General features: G+C 42.4%; 1 protein-coding gene across 2 annotated transcripts in view; it reads right to left on the bottom strand.

Annotated features, from left to right (window-relative positions):
• Positions 1 to 18,784, bottom strand: part of PARVA (parvin alpha) — a 151,951-nt gene that overhangs the window by 37,266 nt on the left and 95,901 nt on the right. For both annotated transcript variants that reach the window (XM_060261860.1, XM_060261861.1), the window contains exons 2-5: positions 9,357 to 9,446; positions 9,177 to 9,247; positions 6,127 to 6,229; positions 4,214 to 4,354 (exon numbers count right to left, since the gene is read on the bottom strand). In XM_060261860.1, the coding sequence (XP_060117843.1) occupies positions 4,214 to 4,354; positions 6,127 to 6,229; positions 9,177 to 9,247; positions 9,357 to 9,446 (405 nt within the window). The remainder of the gene's footprint in view (positions 1 to 4,213; positions 4,355 to 6,126; positions 6,230 to 9,176; positions 9,248 to 9,356; positions 9,447 to 18,784) is intronic.

Genomic DNA, 18,784 nt, shown 5'->3' on the forward strand with positions numbered 1-18,784 from the left:
TAGGGGACAGGAAGCAGTGCTCCTCCACAACCAAATAAGTGGTAACCCTACCAAAATCGCTAAAGCAGGAGTGGCCAAACTGAGGCTTGGGAGCCACATGTGGCTCTTTTGCACATATTGTGTGGCTCTTGAAGCCCTGACTCTCCCATCAGCCAGCTTGGAGAAGCCATTTGTCTCTTTAAATTGTTTCTCCAAGCCAAGCTAGCCTGTGGCTTGGAGAATGCATTTAAAGTTAAAGTTGCTTTCTACCTTCCTGTCTTGCAGCTCTCAAACAGCTAACATTGCTAGCTTGTGGTTCTCATACATCTGACATGTTAAACAAGTTTGGCCACCCCTGGGCTAAAGTATCAAGGAGACTTTTTTGTTAATGCAGAGTTCCCTCTGCAACTACCACACAATGTATCCTAAATTACAAATTTGAAACAAAATTGCTTTTTGCAAAAATATTACATAATATAACGCAGAGGTGTCAAACTCATTTCTTAGGAGGGCCGGATCTGACACAAATGGGACTTTGTAGGGCCAGGCCATGAGTGTCATAAAATATGTCAGGTAGTGGAGATATAAACTTTATAATGGACACAGACAAACCCAATAAAAGATATTTTTTAAAACTTAAAATACAAACATGCTTAAAACTCTTCCAATGGTTTAAGTTGGAAAGGTGGGGGACTAGTGGAATTTGGCAATGCAATTTTTAAAATAAAACATCAAGAAAAAGCACAAGGCTCTGACTGTGGAAACAATGAAATGGCATTGTAAACGTCTCCTCACCAGTCTACTCAGATTGGCAAAGCCTTTCCAGTATAATATCCCCCTTTGGCTGTGGGTTCCCACATTAGAGTACACTAGGTTAAGTCCATTCAGGAGAGATAAGCTGGCTGAAAGCATCAACCCTTGTTTGCAAGGACACAACTCCAGGAAGCATGAGTTTCAGATAGCTATAGGAAAGCTGAAAATGTGACCATTTCCACTCCATTTGAAACCATTGCAGAGTGCAGACAAAGCTGCAAGGAAAATGTAGAATGGATCTTAAAATCCACCCCACGTTTTCCTTGCAGCAGCCAACAAAGAAAGGCAGGAAGAACCTGGGACTCAGCCTGCAAGCTTCAAAGGGTGCTTCAAAGAGCCTTTGAAGCTCCCAGGCGGAAACTGAATGAATCTCAGCCTGGTAGCTTCGAAGAGCCTGGGAGCTTCAAAGGGTAAGGACGGGAGGGGGGGAAGGGGGAGAAAAGAGTCCTGTGGGCCTGATCAAAGCCTCGGGCGGCTGCATCCAGCCTGCAGGTCGGGAGTTTGACACCCCTGATATAACCTATTTGCATGAATACTTATTTCATATTGCAAAAAGTCTACATACTCAGGAAGGACTTTATATTACACACATATGTAATCCAACATGCTTCAATTAATTAATTTCAGTATTCACTTCAACTGAATCGGACTGCAGTGGAGTAGAGGGTTGGACTTGGACCAAAGAAAACATGGTTGCACTTAACTGTAACTGATGTTCATTGAGTGTGTTCTATGCAAGCACACATGGGACTGCTTCAGAGCAGGCCTGCCACAGAAGAGTTTTCTACAAGGTTTTAGAATCTACAGCTGAGTGCTCCCCCTCTCCCGTGGCACAACAGAGCTTAAAGCTACTTTCCTGCCCAAATGATCAAGTGACAAAGGGTGGAGGGAACATTCCTTCCTCAGTCCTCTTTCATCCACCATGGAGATTAAAGTGTATATCCCATAGTGGGGAAGGAGGAAGGGATGTGTGCCTGCACAGAAGACACTAGATGAACATCAGTTACAGGTAAGTACAACCATGTTTTCATCTTTGTGTCTTCTGTGCAGTTCCACATGGGAGATTAAAAAGCTCACTTACCATGGAGGTGGGTGTGGGCTGATTAATGAAACTGCTTTTCTTTCCTGGAATCTACATTAATAGAGTAGTGTTTGATGAATGTCAATGGAGAGAGCAAGCCACTGCTCTGCAGATCACCCTGATGTTGTGGTTGCATCAAAAGGCTGCTGAGGAAGTTTGAGCCCTTGTTGAATGTGTTTTTAGGGGAAATAGGCATTCCAAACTTGCTCTAGTGTATGAGAATTGCAGTTGTCACCCATTTAGACAGGGTTTGTGATGATACTGCTTTCCCCTTGCTTGGGTCTTTAAAGCAAATAAAGAGTGTGTTATCTTTCCTGAATGTTGAGATGCGACCTAAATAAAACAACAATGCTCTCCTCACATCTAATGTGTGCATTGCTTGCTCTGCGGGGGATTAAGGTTCAGGGAAGAAGACTGGTAGGATTAGGTCTTGAGGCAAGTGAAATTTGGAAACCACTTTGGAAGTAAAGTCGAGACTGGACATCTAAACTACTTTATCTTTGTGGAATCTAGTAAATGGTAGGTTGAACTTGAGTACTCTAATCTCACCCACTCTGCATGTTGATATTGCAACTAAGAATGCCATTTTATAAGATAATAACGATCACATGAAACCATGGGTTAAAAGGTTTATATATTATCGTAACTGAGATCACAAAGTTGGAAACCATATCTTCCTGGGCCAGAAGGGAGCTATTGATATACACATGGAATTGTCTTCAGTTTCAACACCACACGGTGGAGGAGCAGGAACGGATGGTGAGGTGAGCCATTCTGATATTGTGGAAATGTTGAGAAAATCTGCCATCAACCATAAGGGGAAAGGGAATGTTGGTGTTGTGTTGGGTCCTGGATAGGTGTTTTCAATGTCAGGTTGGACCCCTTTTTTGAGGGGAATTCACCATTTTGTGAACCCCAATTGACTGCTCCCATAAGCTGCTTTGAGGGTAAAGAGGCTACATACCTGACAAGAAGCGATACTGTGCCCTTCCCCAAAGCAAATGAGGCACTGGTCATATTCATCATTTGTGCCTTTCTGTGCTGAAATTGTGGAATTTCTTTAAAAGTGCCATCTGAATTATTATGATTAGAAACTGGTAGGAAAAATATACAATGCCGTAAAAGAAATCTTTGCGAAGCTGTAATATGCCCTCTCTCTATGGCAAACAATAGCAAAAATGGGCTTCTGTGTTAAAACAGTGCAAGGAAGCCCAGGAGCAAGAGACTTCAGTGTCTTTCTAAGAGTTTCATTGTCTTCCAGAGTTTTTTGTCTTGTTAAATAACGCCTTAAGCAATCTGTTTGAAGGACTTTTGTTTTGTAGAGTGAACTTGTTTAATAAGATGTGGACTGAGTAACTTACCAGTACTTTGCTACTGCTGGAGACATAGGATTTGAATGTTTTGCATTAATGGAATAATTGCATATAGCTTTATATTTACTGTTGTACAAAACTTTTAAAGTTCACTGTGATATAAGATACTGAATTGTATGAGGAGTGCATTTTCCTGTGTTTTATATAGCTGTGCACTCTCTCCATGGCGGCAGAAAAAGGCCAGAGGGAAGAGTGGTGCCTCTGCCCCTTGTCACGTGATCCTTTGGTTGGGAATGAAACTTGAAGCTTTGCTGTGTGGAGGGGGATGGGGAGTACTCAGCTGTAAATTCTAGAAGCTTGTAGAAAACGCTTCCATGGCAGGCCTGCTCTGAAGCACATAAGACACAAAGATGAACCCTGGACTCCACTCCCCTCTCAACTAAGAAGTTACCTAGGAGGAACTGGGCAAATCATGATCTCTCAGCTTAATAGTTCAATCCAAAACATTCACTTCAGTGGGTTCAGAAAGGTGTAACTATGTTTAGGATGGCACTGTACATTATTTTCCAGTGTTATTATAGAAAAACAAATACACAGCCCACAGGTCTCTATAGAAAAAATGGGAAATAAATGATTTATTTACCATAATAACATATCTTTTTCATATCTATAGTTCCTCTAAGTCTCATACGGAGATGAAGCAGAAACACATCACCAATACTTGAGGGGAAAATTCTCAGAATGTGCATACAGGAATCCAATAAATTATCGTGTACACAGGCAACAGCAGTAACTGCTGAGCTGTCACATTTATACAATTACCTATACACTGGCACACACAAAATGATAATTCTATTTGTATACAGGAATGAATACCTGAGCAAAACATGAAGATGTATTTGTTGAATCTCCTTCAACTAATTTATATTCAATATTTTCCATAATGTAATAGATTTTACAAACTACAAAAAGATAACTTTCCACATTATTTGTAAGTGAAAATCCCACTGTAAAATACACAACTCACAGTCAACATTCCACTTGATGCTCCTTGGAGGAAGTTTAAGGGTTTCATTGATCTTTTCAAGTACTGTCTGCAGCTTCTGTTTCTGAGCTATTTCTGACTGTGTGACTTCAGCAACATTGAGTTTCTCACTCTCAAGCTTCTCTGAAGTGATAATGGGAGAAAAAAGCAGCACCTGTACCTCAGTTCCATGTATCAAGTGCAACATGAAGACATTCTGTTCCGCATACCACAATGGATTTTCTATAGATAACCAGCCTGAAGTGTTAGATTAACTACAGTAGTTTTTCATCTTCTCTAGGTACAGCCATTTAGTTTTCCAGGACAAACCTCTGTTCTCTTAGAGAAGCATAAAGATATCAAATAAGCTGTTCTATTTATGAATTCAATGTATAACAAAACCACAGCAATTTTACATATTATACCACCTGGAGCATTTTAGTTATCTAAATAATTATCATTAATAACCTAAATGGTTCAATTATGTAAAGGGTATTGTTTTCCAGAACGAGAATCTTAAATCCAGATGTTACTGAGCTTAGTTTAAGGTATTGGCTATCACATAGCAAGCCCTTCATGGTCTTGACCTCTCTTATTTGAGGGGCAGCCTCTTTCCCTATGCTTCGCCATGACAACTCTGCTTGTGTCAGCAGGGGATTCTGCAGGTGCCAACTTGCAAGTGGGCAAAACCAACAACTGCCCATACACAAGCTTTGTCCATTATGACTGCTGCCTTGTGGAATCGATTGCCTGAGGAGGTCAGGAAAGCACCCATTCTCATGGCTTTTCACCAAAACTGTATTCCGGAATGCTTTTCTGCAAAGGTAATTGGGTTGCATCATACAAAATATTGACAAACTTGCTTGAATAAATGGTTGGGACTGGTGGTCTATGAAGAAGAAGAAGATGATGATATTGGATTTATATCGCGCCTTATACTCCGTATCTCAGAGTCTCAGAGTGATCACTATCTCCTTTACCTCCCCCCCCCCCGCCCCAACAGACACCCTGTGAGGTGGGTGGGGATGAGAGAGCTCTTATGGCAGCTGCCCTTTCAAGGACAACTCCTATGAAAGCTATGGCTAATCCAAGGTCATTCCAGGACCTGTAAGTGGAGGAGTGGGGAACCAAACCCGTTTTTTCCAGATAAGAGTTGGTTCTGTGAATACTATTGTAATTAGGATCCTATTATGTGATTTCTGTACTGCTTGATGTGGCATGTGAATAGTTATGCTATGCTTCAGTTTCTTTCTGGTGGTTTCAGACTTCAAATATCCTAATGCATTGGTTTACTGCATGTCCCGTTTTGTTGACAATACTGACTCACTATGTGTAATCTACCTTGAGTCCCTGTGAGAAAGGTGGACTATAAATTACATAAATAATATGAAATAAATAAATATCCTCAATAATAATGCATCGTAATACAAAATAATCAGCTTCATAAACCTTTCAAGGTTTTAGTATGCACAAATAGGAGTGCAATACAAACATGGGAAAAGCTGTTGCAAGAATCTGTGAAAAGCAAGGAGCCCACAAGCTAATTGTTAAAAGTGGAGTTCTGAAGTCTCAGATTTATTTCTTTACTACCAGGCATCAGTATTAAATGGATGGATAAGACCAGATATTTTAAATTACTGCCATACCATGGAGTTGAAATGGGCTATAATACTACTGAGAGGTATCCAGCAGACAAAACAAAAGGAACAACAGAGAAAACAACACCTTCAAATTACAGGATAAACAAACAATATTTTAGTCTATTCACCTCACCACTACCATCTTACATAATAAACAGGAAAAAATTGTCTAGCTTAGGAACAGTATGAAGTCGTATGGAATATAAACTAATAACCGGTGCCTGTCTGAATGACAAACAAATGTTCCTCATCTCCAGCTGTGTGTGTATTTCTTACCAAAGAGTTTTTGCAATACTTGGCCATCATACAGGTCCTCAGCCAAGTCTTTCACAATGATGCGCTCTCCTACCAACACATCATTAATCCAGTCAATTAATACCTGTGCAAGAGACAAAAAATTAGCATACATAAACACAAAGGCTGTTGGATATAATGGTAAATAGAAAGCAGATCACCAAAGGTACAATGAATAAAAAGCTATAGATATAAAATCAGAATAATATTAGAGGAAACACACACTACATAGATTAACATGTAAGAATGCAGCATTGAGTGCATATTACATAAAGAGAAAATGTTTTACCTTAAGGCATGCTATTCATCCCCAAATTATACTAGGGGTAGGTTGCTATTATTCTCTCGCTTACTTAATGAATGCAACTCACTAATGCTTTAAGAAAGGTTTGCAGCTACCTGGAAGGAGACATACCAGTTACCTGCAGAGATGAAGGACTAAAATGTAATAACTATAATCCAGAGCACTGCTAAAAGCACTTAACTCTAAGTGCACTCAGCAGGCCTTAAGCACAATTAATTGTGAGCTAAATCAAAGGCTCAATTGATACTATATAGAGGTGCTTTGAAATGTCCACTATATATGACATCCATGAACAGTAACATCTTGAAGGATACACATGTCTACAGACATACTAGAAATGGTCTCAAGGGGCGTTTTCGCACTGACCTTCAAGTGGTGCGACCACCCTCCTCACGCCGGCGGATCTGCAGGGATTTCGCACCAGAAGCGCCGGCGCACCCAAAAGAGCCGGCGACGTCCGTCGCGAAACCAGCTCAAACGGAAACCGCCAAGAAGCAGGAAAACGTTTGAGCTGGTTTCGCGACGGAAGTCGCCGGCTCTTTTGGGTGCGCCGGCGCTTCTGGTGCGAAATCCCTGCAGATCCGCCGGCGTGAGGAGGGTGGTCGCACCACTTGAAGGTGAGTGCGAAAACGCCCAAGGTGTTGACTTGTCCAGTTGTGTGGGGTAACTTTAAGCTTTTTCAGTCTGAGGGTGTGGACATAATTTTTGGAACCAAACACCTACTTGTGCATCCTAAAGATACCTACTCTGGATTCAGGAGAGCTGAATAACTGTCAGCAGTTTCAAATGTACCATTCTTGGAAAAGGTGGCAGAATAGCTTTAAGGATTTCTGAATGATACAGATTGTTTGGTGTAGTAGTTAAGTGTGCGGACTCTTATCTGGGAGAACCAGGTTTGATTACTTACTCCTCCACTTGCAGCTGCTGGAATGGCCTTGGATCAGCCATAGCTCTAGTAGGGCAGCTGCTGCAAGAGCTCTCTCAGCCCCACCTACCTCACAGGGTGTTTGATGTGTGTGTGTGGGCGGGGGGGAAGGTAAAGGAGATTGTGACCACTCTGAGACTCAGAGTATAGGGTGAGATATAAATCCAATAACTTCTTTTACTACTTCAGTCTGGTTTTAGGCCTGGTTATGGGACTGAAATAGCCTTGGTCACCCTGGTTGATAACCTACACTGGGAGATGAACAGGGGGAGTGCAACTCTGTTAATTATCCTAGACCTGTCAATGGATTTTAATACCATCTATCATGGTATCCTTCTAGATGATCTTCTGGGGTTGAGGCTGGAAGCACTGTTTTGTTTGTTTGTTTCAGTTCTACCTTGAAGGTAAGTCTCAGAGCACAGTGCTGAGGGACTACTGCTCAGTTCCTTAGTCTCTGGGGTTCCACAAGATTACATCTTTTCTTCTTGCTTTTTAACATCTATGTGAAGCCACTGAGGGAGGTCATTTGGAGATTTCAGCAGAGTTGCAATCAAAATGCAGATGACAGTTATTATCTTGCACTTCCAGCAGATCTCAGGGAGGCTATGGAAACCATTAAAAAGAGTCTGGAGGCAGTTGTGAGATGGATGGTGACTAACATGCTAAAATGGAGGCAATATTTGTGTGAGGAAGGTCAGATTCTGGAACTGGGATATCTCTTGCATGGGATGAGGCTGTACTCCCTCTAAAAGAGCAGGTTTGTAGCTTGGGATGCCACTGGACTTAAGCAGATAGCAGCAGTGGCCAGGGAAACATTTCACCAGCTTTGACTGGTGAGGCAGCTGTGGTTGTTTCTGGGCAGGAAAGATCTTGCCAATGTATCACATGACCCAGTAACATCTGAATATGACTTCTGCAATGAGGAGCTGCTCTTGTCCAGAAACAGTGGTTGGTACAGGAAGCCATGGTAAGAACACTGACTGGAGTGGGTGATTTAAATGATTTTTGATATCTAAAATGATTTATTGTTTTAATGTTCACCACCTTGTGGACACTCAATTGGGTGGAAAAGCATCATATAAATGTTTTAAATAATAAATAAATATAATGATGCTTCCAGGAATTAGGCTTGATTAAATTCTAATTATATTACTGGCAGAAAAATTAAATTAAGCAAAAACAACCCCTTATGATATATGCAATGTTTATTTTATCTGATTTTTCTTTATATTTCAAAGATGGTAACAGTAGATTCAGACAAACTGATAACCACTCAAAAACACCATAAGATTATTATGCCAGCATGCAAAGCTTTCTCCCCACCAATACTGACCATGGTGAATTGCTACAGCAGTGATGCCATGCCAACAACTTAATTAGTTATGATTTAGCAGATGACTATCTCATATAGCAAAAACAAATTGCCACAACATAAACAACTGAAGTGTTCCTTAATCATGTGAGGAAGCAGAACATGTAAGATACCACCCCCTCGATACTGAAGAACCTAGCTGGAAATTAAGATGTGTGGGGAACTAGGCAAGGCTTAATCAAAGCTAGAACAGGAATTGTCAAATCAATTTATCTCAAATGAACCAATGAGCTATCGTTCAAAATATTTCCAAAGATTTATGCATTTGGAGGGATTTATGCTTTGAGGGGTTTGAGAAGGGGTCTATATCCTGCCCATTGGCCTTATATTGCTTACTTTTGGTCCCTAAAGTTCAAACCTGAAATAGCAGAATGAAAAATTATATTATTATACTTTGTTACAAAAGAGTCTGAAAGTCCTTTCATACTTACCTTCATCAGCTCCTGAAGTTTTGGATCATTTCTTGAATTGGGATCAATCATTGTTCGGACTTCATTTTCCTCTTTAGAAAACATTGGAAGGAAACAAAAGAAATGCATGTTACAAAAACATGGTGTTCTATTTTACTTCAGCAATATAGGTTGAGGCCAAAACAAATTATTTCATATTACCTAGCATAGTATCTTCAGGATCTAATTCAAAAGGAATTGGGCTGAGTGGTAAGTTAATGGCATTTATTCCTTCTTCTTGTAACTCAGACACTAGGAAGGGGAGGAAAAAGAAATAAGTTTAGTGAATTTATGTCTTCAGCAATAACAATGTGACAAAGTTTTATGTCCATATAAATCCTCGCTGCAAAATAATATAATCAATGATTTAATGATATAATCTCTTTAGTTAGAACAGCAACTGGGTCTTACACTTCATCTGTAAGCTGACAAAGATCCTTTACAATTTTGTTGTGATGTCCACCACCAGCAAACAAACAAACAAACCCCCCCAAGTAATTTCCAGCAGTTCTACTGTCTCAGTTTGTGAACTCTTCAAGCCTGGTAAACTGAGAGCTCCTGGTTTGGCTCTTTCTTTCTATCTTTGAAATATAAATTCAAAAAGATAGTCCATCAGCTCTCACAGAGATGGCCCATGAAATATACTTACAAACAGGCCTCAGATTCAGTGGGAGCTCACAGGAGCACAGCTCCTGAACCTTTCTGAGAGTTCCTCCTCCTCCTTCTGAGAGTTCCACCTCCTTGTCCATTGAATAGTATGTGCAGCTGCATAACAATCCCTGGATGAGCTCCACCACCTATTTTCTATAAAATGACGGCTGCTTACAAACCATTTTTCTCTGCCACAAGTGAGACAGTGCAATGCACTACAGCAAGGGTCGTCACATTTTTTTGAGCCTCTCAAAATTCACAGTCCACCCACCCAGCTCCAGCATTCTCTCATTTTCTCCGTTTCCACTAGTTCACTTTCTTCTACACCAACGTGGGAGCCAGTTTGTCTATTTCCGGTTAAACATTAGGAAGAACTTCCTGTCAGAGTGGTTCCTCAGTGGAACAGGCTTCCTCAGGAGGTGGTGGGCTCTCCATCTTTGGAGGTTTTTAAACATAGGCTAGATGGCCATCTGACAGCAATACTGATTCTGTGAATTAGGCAGATCATGAGAAGGGTGGGAAGGGTTGCATCAATGCTTAGTTCTTGTGGCCCTTTCTTATACATCCAGGGAAATGCTGATTGACACTTTGGGGTCAGTTAGCAATTTTTCTCCAGGCCAATTTGTCAAGGGATCTTGGAGGGCTTTGCCATCTTGGCATGAAGCAGGGCTCACTGGAGATTTATGTGTGGGGGGAAGGTATCTGTGAGTTTCCTGCAATGTGCAGGGGGTTGGATTAGATGACCCTAGAGATCCCTTTCAACTCTTATGATTCTATGCCTATGTTAGGGAGTGCATGAAATAGGATGTTAGAGAAAACAGACTACTAGTTTGATCCAGGAGAGCTACTGTTGCAATCTTAGCTATTGTAACATATTTTTAGAAACAAAGATAAAACTTTCAAGTTTTCAAAGTCTACAGACAGAAAGTGAATAAAGCAGGAAAGAAAGCATTTATATCAAGAATTCACATTTTTCTAAATCTGAGCACTGAAAAAATGGGAAAGTGAATATTTTTATTTGCTTATTTACTTAAAACATTTATTAGCCACAGAGTTCAAGGCAGTTTACAATATTGTTAAAATATATAAAATCCACAAGAAAAAACCACAACAAAATTTAAAATCAAACCTTATGAGTGCTAGTAAATTATAAGTCCTTAACTTCCTCAAAAAGACTGAAAATGAAGGGGGCTATGTGCACGTCCCTGAGGAAATTGTTCCATTTCTGTGGGGCTGCCACTGAGAAGGCATGAATAAATCCATACCAAGGCACACATTCACCATCTAACAGTATTTATATTTATAAAACATTTCCACCCACCATAAAGTTTACAAGACAGCTGAAAATAGTTAACAAAATGGAACATAAATGAATAGAGTCAGCAGTCTAGTTTTTATGTAGCCCAGGGCTTAATTTTTTTGTAGAAAAGCCCAGCAGGGACTCATTTGCATATTAGGCCTCACCCCCTGACATCACCATTATTTCACCCAGGGCTTTTTTTTTCAGAAAAAGTCCAGTAGGAACTCTTTGCATATTAGGACGCACACCCCGACACCAAGATAGCCAGAATTACATTCCTGCTCAAAAAAAGCCCTGACGTAGCCTATTTGTCTTTTCTGTATAAATATAAACTTTTAGCACAGACTGGTACTATGAAACATGTGTCTAAATTGTGTGTCCACTGAAGAAATTCTAAACAAAGAGCTTTGTGCAGAAAGGTTTGCTGTTTTGTTTTGTTTTTAACAAACCCTGAAACCATAATAAAAGACATATAGTAAAATATACTTATTGGTATTTCTGGAGCTTCTCTTGGAGCAAATGGTAGTATCCCCTACTTACTTTTTTACAATTCAACATTTAAAAAAAATTATGTGGAATTTACGATTATGTGTCCATAGCACTGATCATATTCAAATCATACTTTGGGTGCCATGTCCAAGAACTGCTATTCTGCTTGGATTTAGCATGTTCCATGCCCATTGAGTCTGAACAGTGACAGTAGTTCACACCTGCTGTGACTGATGTCTCCTTTAAAGAATTACCAGGTATTGTCACACTTAGGAGGAACAAGAGGTGCCTGCCCACAATTCCTGTGTGGGAAGGAAATGTAATCTCTGTAGCCCAACAAAATTCTCTGTTGTTGGCTTTGGAAGCCTTGGCCCTGCCATCCTCTCTGTTGCCAGCTGCCCAGGTGGCAGCTTGGGAAGCCGTGGGCCTACTGTCCTATTCTTTGCTGGTGGTCCTGGTGGTGACGGGTATGGTTCTTGTGATTGTGGTCCTGGCAGCAGGGATGGCTGTTACCGCAGCAGTTGGAGTAGTGGTGGCTTGCCTCACGGATGCAATAGCTGTTCCCACACCTCCATAAGTCATGTCTCTGCCCATGCACAGAGCAACCAGTTCTGTTTTGTGAGGGGGTTTAAGTGTCCCGAGTACTTTTTCAAACAGGTACGATTTTTCTGCAAACCTCTTTCTCTCCATGCTCCCTGGATCTGCAGAAATAGGTATCCACACAGAAGGGCCATTTTTGGGAATTAGATATATAGACATCTGGACACAGAGTACTGCAATGGGGACCTTGCATGTTTCAGTGCTAATCTAGCTGGTTTGTAATGTATTTATTGATTTGAATTTCCATTCTTTGTGGACTACATGGTATATTAAAAGCTACCATAAGAAAAGAGAAAGTAGCCTTATGTGAAAGGGTAACCTTCTCCCTAATTCATCACATAATTACATTAATCAACCAATAATGAATCAATTACATTTGATGTTGCTGACTCAAAGACAGCAAAACACAAAAAATTATACACATATGCTTGCTGGAACAGTTATTTTTAGCTGGATAAAGCCTTCATCCAGGAACACAAGGTCACAAAGCTACACTGTGGAATTTAACAAATTGGCCACATATACTACTTTAATAATAACATGCAAAACTACTCTAAGTCTGTAGAAACTGAAGATTCAATATAAAGGGACAAATACTAATGACTGCAAGATTTGTATTGGCTTAATTCCGTTAATACATACAAGCCAGAGCTTCATGCTATGATTTCTAGACTTCAATCTATTTCTCTTCATATGTATTTATATTTCCCAAGATCTGTGTTTTCAAACACTGGAGGAACTAAAACTAATCATTCCCTGAATAAGTAGTTATCAAACTTTTAAGCTTTTCACATTTGCTCAGAAACCCCTGGAACTCAATGGAATCTATATATCTAATTCCAAAATGGGCCCTCAGTGCAGATACTTATTCCAACAGATCAGGGCCACATGGAGGGAAAACATCCATCTGCAAACTTGGTGGACTCCTCAGATTTCCAGAAAAAACTGAAAACTTTAAAAAAAAAAAGTATACAGGAGATACTTAAATCCCCCCCCCCCCAAAAAAAAACTAAAACTACAATCTCGGTGCATGCACACAGACTACATTGAGCCGTGGGACAAGCAACTGGAGCTCAGAGGAAAGCTTCAGTGCCATTCCCCACCCCCAGTCTCTGAAGCAGAAGCTTTCCCAGGGCAGCTAGAGCTGTTGATAGAAGTCTGAGCTGCTCTCCCGCCCCCCTCCCCATTCCTATAGTAATCCTGAAATGACACACTTAGTTAGGCTTGAGGCTCCTCTCTGGATTGGTATCTTCTTGGATCTTTGAGGGGTGTGTGTGTGAGAGAGAGAGGCAGGCCTCATGAAGAGTTTAGAAAGGCAGGGGATGGGGGGAGGGGTGCGGAGACAGGGAGAGAGGGAAAGTGAGTGAATTCCAAGAGTGGGGTAGGTAGGAAGAGAGCAAGGGTGGAGGTAAGTGAATGCCAATGGTTGGGGTAGATAGGAAGATCAGCAAGAGTGGTGGGTAAAATGGTGTCAAGGGTGAAAGAGAGCTGCATAGTTGGGGTGAGTGAATTGTCAGGGGTGAGTGGTAGGAAGGATTAAATAGATTGATGGAGAAAAGGTGGGCAAAAGAGATGGGGGTAGATTGACATACAAGGGAATGGGGAAGAGGAGTGAAATAGAGGGTAGGTTGACAGATAAAGGAATGGAACAAGAAGGAAACAGGAGGTAGGTTAACAGAAAAGGGGGGTAAATTGACAAGTAAGGGGAGGGAGGGAAAGAGGGAGAAGATTGTTGGAGAAGGAGGGAGAAGCAAAGAGGGGCAAGGGATGCACTCTCTCTGCAAGTTTCTGGTCTTTGTATGTTTCAGAAGTTCTGAGGCTGGGTATAGACTCCATAGCATACACTCACTTCCAATGGTGTGCTAGTAAGACCTATTTGGTTTGTTAAACCCAGGATCTCTGTAGATCTCCTAGTTTTTGGGAAAAGCCATCCAAAGACATGTCTCACCTCACTTTCAGATCTATGTAAGAGATGCTGAAAGGCCAGAGGGAGAAGCAGCTTTTGCCAGATCTCATCTGACAAAGAAATAAAATGTGAATTAAAACAGACAGAATACAAAATAAAGTTTTCAGGTACTTTTTGCAAGAAGGTTCATGCTAAAGACAAGAATCCTAACTAGCTAAGATGATTTCAGATTCTGGCCACATGAAGAATGGTCAGTGTTTGCCACACAGAAAGCCAAACATTACAGAAGTTGTTGAGGGTTTAGGACAATGCCTATCACAAAAAGAGCAATCAAGTCTCCTTTCTGAGATTATCATAATGACTAAATTCATCTCTTGTACCTGAGCCCCGACAAAGCTGTAAGCAAAAATCCAGTTACTATGTTTGAGTTAATCATAATATCGGAACACTTCCCTGTCACAGTCAGCTTTTGACCCCCGCCCCCCCCATACTAGTATAAGAAGAAGTTTATTTGAAGCCTGAAACTAGCAGACGAAGTAATGAACTCTCACAGAACACTCTCTCACCAAAGGCAGGAAATGGGATACATAAGGTCTGGGGTTTAATTTAATTGATTTAAACTCCATTTTTGCCTTTCCACAATAAAATTGTCCAGTCATTAAAAGCATTTAAAATATGCAAATATGCATATAGGTTATATATATGAGAACCTATGAGGTAGCAGTCAGGGCTGCTAAGAAAATATATCTTACGACCATGATTGCATCTGCGAACTCGTGCCCAGCACAATTATTTAGGACAATTTGGCCTTTAACTACCCTACTACAGGGTATTCCAAAATCTAGGGAACTGGATATAGGCTGTGAGGCATTTGCGAGCTTTTTCGCAGATGAAGTCCTGTCACTCCGCCGTGACCTTCCTGCCACCTTGGAAACAGTAAGTGAACTCGGGACTCTGCACACGTCTTCTAGTCACCTTTTGGATTCTTTCACTCCACTCAGCCTGAATGAAGTTGACAGAATTCTCTCCACTGTGCTCCCAACCACCTGTAGGTCGGACCCATGTCCCTCCTGGCTAATAAAAGCTGGCCAAGAGGAGCTATGGGTCCCACTAAGGGAAATTGTCAACAGGTCCCTTCTGGAAGGAACCTTCCCCCAGCCTCTTAAAGAGGCCGTGGTTCGCCCTCTTCTAAAAAAGTCATCTTTAGACCCAGCTAAATTGGCAAATTACCGGTTGGTGTCTAACTTGCCGTTTTTAGGCAAGATTATTGAAAGGGCTGTGGTGGTGCAGTTTCAGAGAGAGCACAGAGAATCAAATGAAAAGACTTGCTTCTGTGCTCAACCCACATCAATCTGGCTTTTGTCTGGGTCATGGGACAGAGACAGTTCTGGTTACTTTCACAGATGACCTCCAGAAGCACCTGGATAGAGGTGGCTCAGCAGTGCTGATGTTGCTAGACACAGTCGACCATCAGCTATTGACCTGTCGCCTCGCTGATGCTGGGATTCAGGGATTGGCCTTGAAGTGGCTTTCCTCCTTTCTCCAGGGTCGGGGACAGAGGGTGCCACTAGGAGATGAAGTGTCCCGACGACACCCACTTATCTGTGGTGAGCCGCAGGGAGCGGTTCTTTCTCCGGTGTTATTCAACATCTACATGCGCCCCCTCACCCAGATTGCCCAGAGGTATGGGCTGGGTTGTCACCAGTACGCTGATGACACCCAGCTCTATCTGTTGATGGGTGGCCAGTCCGACTCCACCCTGGAAGATCTGTCTGCAGCATTGCAAGCTGTGGCAGGGTGGCTCAGGCTGAGTAGACTGAAATTAAATCCGACAAAGACGGAGGTCCTGTATCTGAGCCATCACGGTTCGGGACCGGAGGTCCGTTTACCGACCTTCGATGGAGCGCAGCTCACACTGGCGCCCAAGGTTAAAAGCTTAGGGGGGCTCTTGGATTCCTCTTTAACAATGGAGGCCCAAGTAGCTGCCACTGCCAAGTAGGGGTGTGCATTCGATTCGGCCGAACCTAATTGACCTCTGAATCACCCCTGATTCGGAAGTATATGGCACCGTATACTTCCGAATCCATTTTCAGCCCATTAAACAGGAGCCGTATATATATTCGGAAGTATACGGAAGTCAATGGAAAAGGCGGGAAAGGAGCTTCTGCAGCCACAGGGGAACTGCTTGCCTCCTTTCCCGCCTTTGGAAGCCTTTTCCCACCTCTCCCATAGCCTCCATGGGATCAGGGGGGGAGGGGATGGGGAGAGGAGCCCCAGAAGCCAATCCAAAGCATGCATTTGCAAAATGCATTGCAAATGCATGCTTTGCGGGGCTGTTGTGTAGCTGATGGCTGGGCTAATCCCCCAGCCATCAGCAACATTGTTGTTCTTTTGAGTATCCAAGTAAACAGTGTTCTCTGGCCAATCACAGAGCAGTGCTATTTTTTGAAACTGCTCTGTATAGGGTCAGAGAACCTTTTTAAAGCGTCTGCCTGGCTGGACTGCATTCCATTGCTGTTGTGTTGGTGTGAGAGAGAGATTGTGCTGCGCTGGCCCTTGGCCTCAGCTGCTGCTACTCTCTCTCAGCCTTGCCTGACTTGCCTGGAGTAGAGAAGACGTCTAAGGTAGTTTAGTTTATTTATGATTTGTCTTGGGGTTCTTGTTTTTATTTTAGTTAGTAAAAGGACTTTTTAAGACTCAGTCCCTTTACTTATCCAGATTTGGGTGGGTGAATACTGGGTAGCTTATTTGGGGTTAGGGGGTTCTGCTGGGGGTGGGGGCCTGGGGTGGGGGGGTTTGCCAATTTGCCCATATCTTACTTTAGTGAGAGAACTTTTAAAAGTGCAGTGTCATTTTACTTTTCTTGATTTGGGTGGCTTGGATTACTTGGGGTTAGGGTGAAGGTTTTTCTTTGGGGGGGGAGGGGTTGCTAAAGTTCCTGTATTGTTAAAAGTTAAAGTTTTTTACTGTTTTAAAAGGATTCTGTGTTTAATTTGTTGCTGTTGTGTTGTGCTGCTGTTGTTCCTTTTCTCTTCTGGTTCTGGTTCTTGGGGGGGCTGTTTGGCCTAATTTTCATTGTTTAAAAGATCACTTTTTTAACAGTTGAGTTTGTTGGCCTTTTTTTCCTGTTGTCCCTTTTCCTGGTTCTGGTTGGGAGGGGGGTGTTGTTGACTGATTTGGCCTGAGGTTTCTTATTGTTGAAAAGGCCACTTTTTTAACAGTTGAGTTTGTTGGCCTTCTGTTTGGATCTATTCTCTGTTGCTGCAGGTTTTGCATCCTCCTGTCCTGTTGTCCCTTTTCCTGGTTCTGGTTTTGGGGGAGGGAGGGGTTAAAAGTTAAGTTTCTTTCTGTCACGTTTTGGTTTTTTTTAAATTACCTCTGGTTGGTGTGAGAGGGTTGGTGTGTGGGCTGTGTGGGGTGGGGTTTTTATAGAGTTGTTTTTGGAGTCTGAGGCTGATTTCGGTTTGCCTAGGGCCACTAAATAGGCTGACTCACTAATAAGGGTGTTTTTAGGGATTGTGTTTTTTGAAATTTTAAAAAAAATTAATCCAGTTTAGGGCTTTATCTTCTTTTAAAATTCAACTAAGCCAGATAGGGGCAATTTAAAAAGATTTTAGGTTTCTCATAAAAGGCAGCGTGACTACTAGGCCACATCAGGCTCCCTTTTAAAGAGACTAGGGTTGCAGTGCATTTTGCTTTCAGCCACTGAAAGCTGGTGCATCCTTAGATTTCCATAGGGTAAACCACAGCTTCTCTCAAGTTATAGGGGACACCTGATTTCTAGTTTGCAAGGAAATCCGGTTTGTCCCAGGATCTAGTTAGGAGAAATTTCACTAGGAGGATATAACAAGGATTGCCTTCATCTCAAGGTAGCCTTTTAAAAATTGTAGCCAGGTAGAGGCAGGATCACCTAGTCTCCTAAACTTTACCAGATCACTACTACCCCAACCCAAAGAAGGACAGCTTAGGGACCAAAGAAACAAACACACAAGTTTTGGTGGGAGGGTTTTTAAAAAGAAGTCAGGGCACCTGTTGGTTCAGGGTACAGTGCAGTGAGTAAGGTTTGTAAAAATACCCCACTCTCAGTTCAGGTTGTGTGAGACTGGCCAAGGGTGGCATGAGTGACAGGCAGCAGAAGAGGGGCCCTGGGGAAAAGGCCAAGAAGACTAGAGGGGTGGAGGGGAGGGGGGAGGACCCAGGTCTCCCCCCCACCTGTGCGTGGGGCCACTCCACAGCCACTTTCCAGCACTCTGACCTCTGGCTAGAGTGTGATGAAAAAGAAGGCCCGCCTTGGGCCCTTCATCGAGGCTGCTGCTGGGGCACCCTCAGCAGAGGTGCTGGTAGGTGCTAGCATTGAGCAGGGGTCTGTTGCTCAGGCAGTCTCTCCTCCAGCTGATGTTGCTTGGCCTCAGCAGCCGGAGGAGGGGCAGCAAGAGCAGCCCTCCTTGGAGATGAGCTTCGGGGACAGTTTTCTGTCCAAAACAATCACCCCAAGGAGGGTGCAGAGTGTCGTGCAGGAGCTGGAGGAGAAGCTGGTTGAGGAGGACCAGCCCCCTTCTTCGGTTCCTTCACCAGCATTCCTTCAGGAGATGGCCAGGAGGGGAGGCCGCATGGGGTGGAGGGAGAAGAGATGGAGACACATGA

The sequence above is a fragment of the Heteronotia binoei genome, chromosome 21 (genome assembly GCF_032191835.1).
Source record: "Heteronotia binoei isolate CCM8104 ecotype False Entrance Well chromosome 21, APGP_CSIRO_Hbin_v1, whole genome shotgun sequence".
NCBI lineage: Eukaryota > Metazoa > Chordata > Lepidosauria > Squamata > Gekkonidae > Heteronotia > Heteronotia binoei.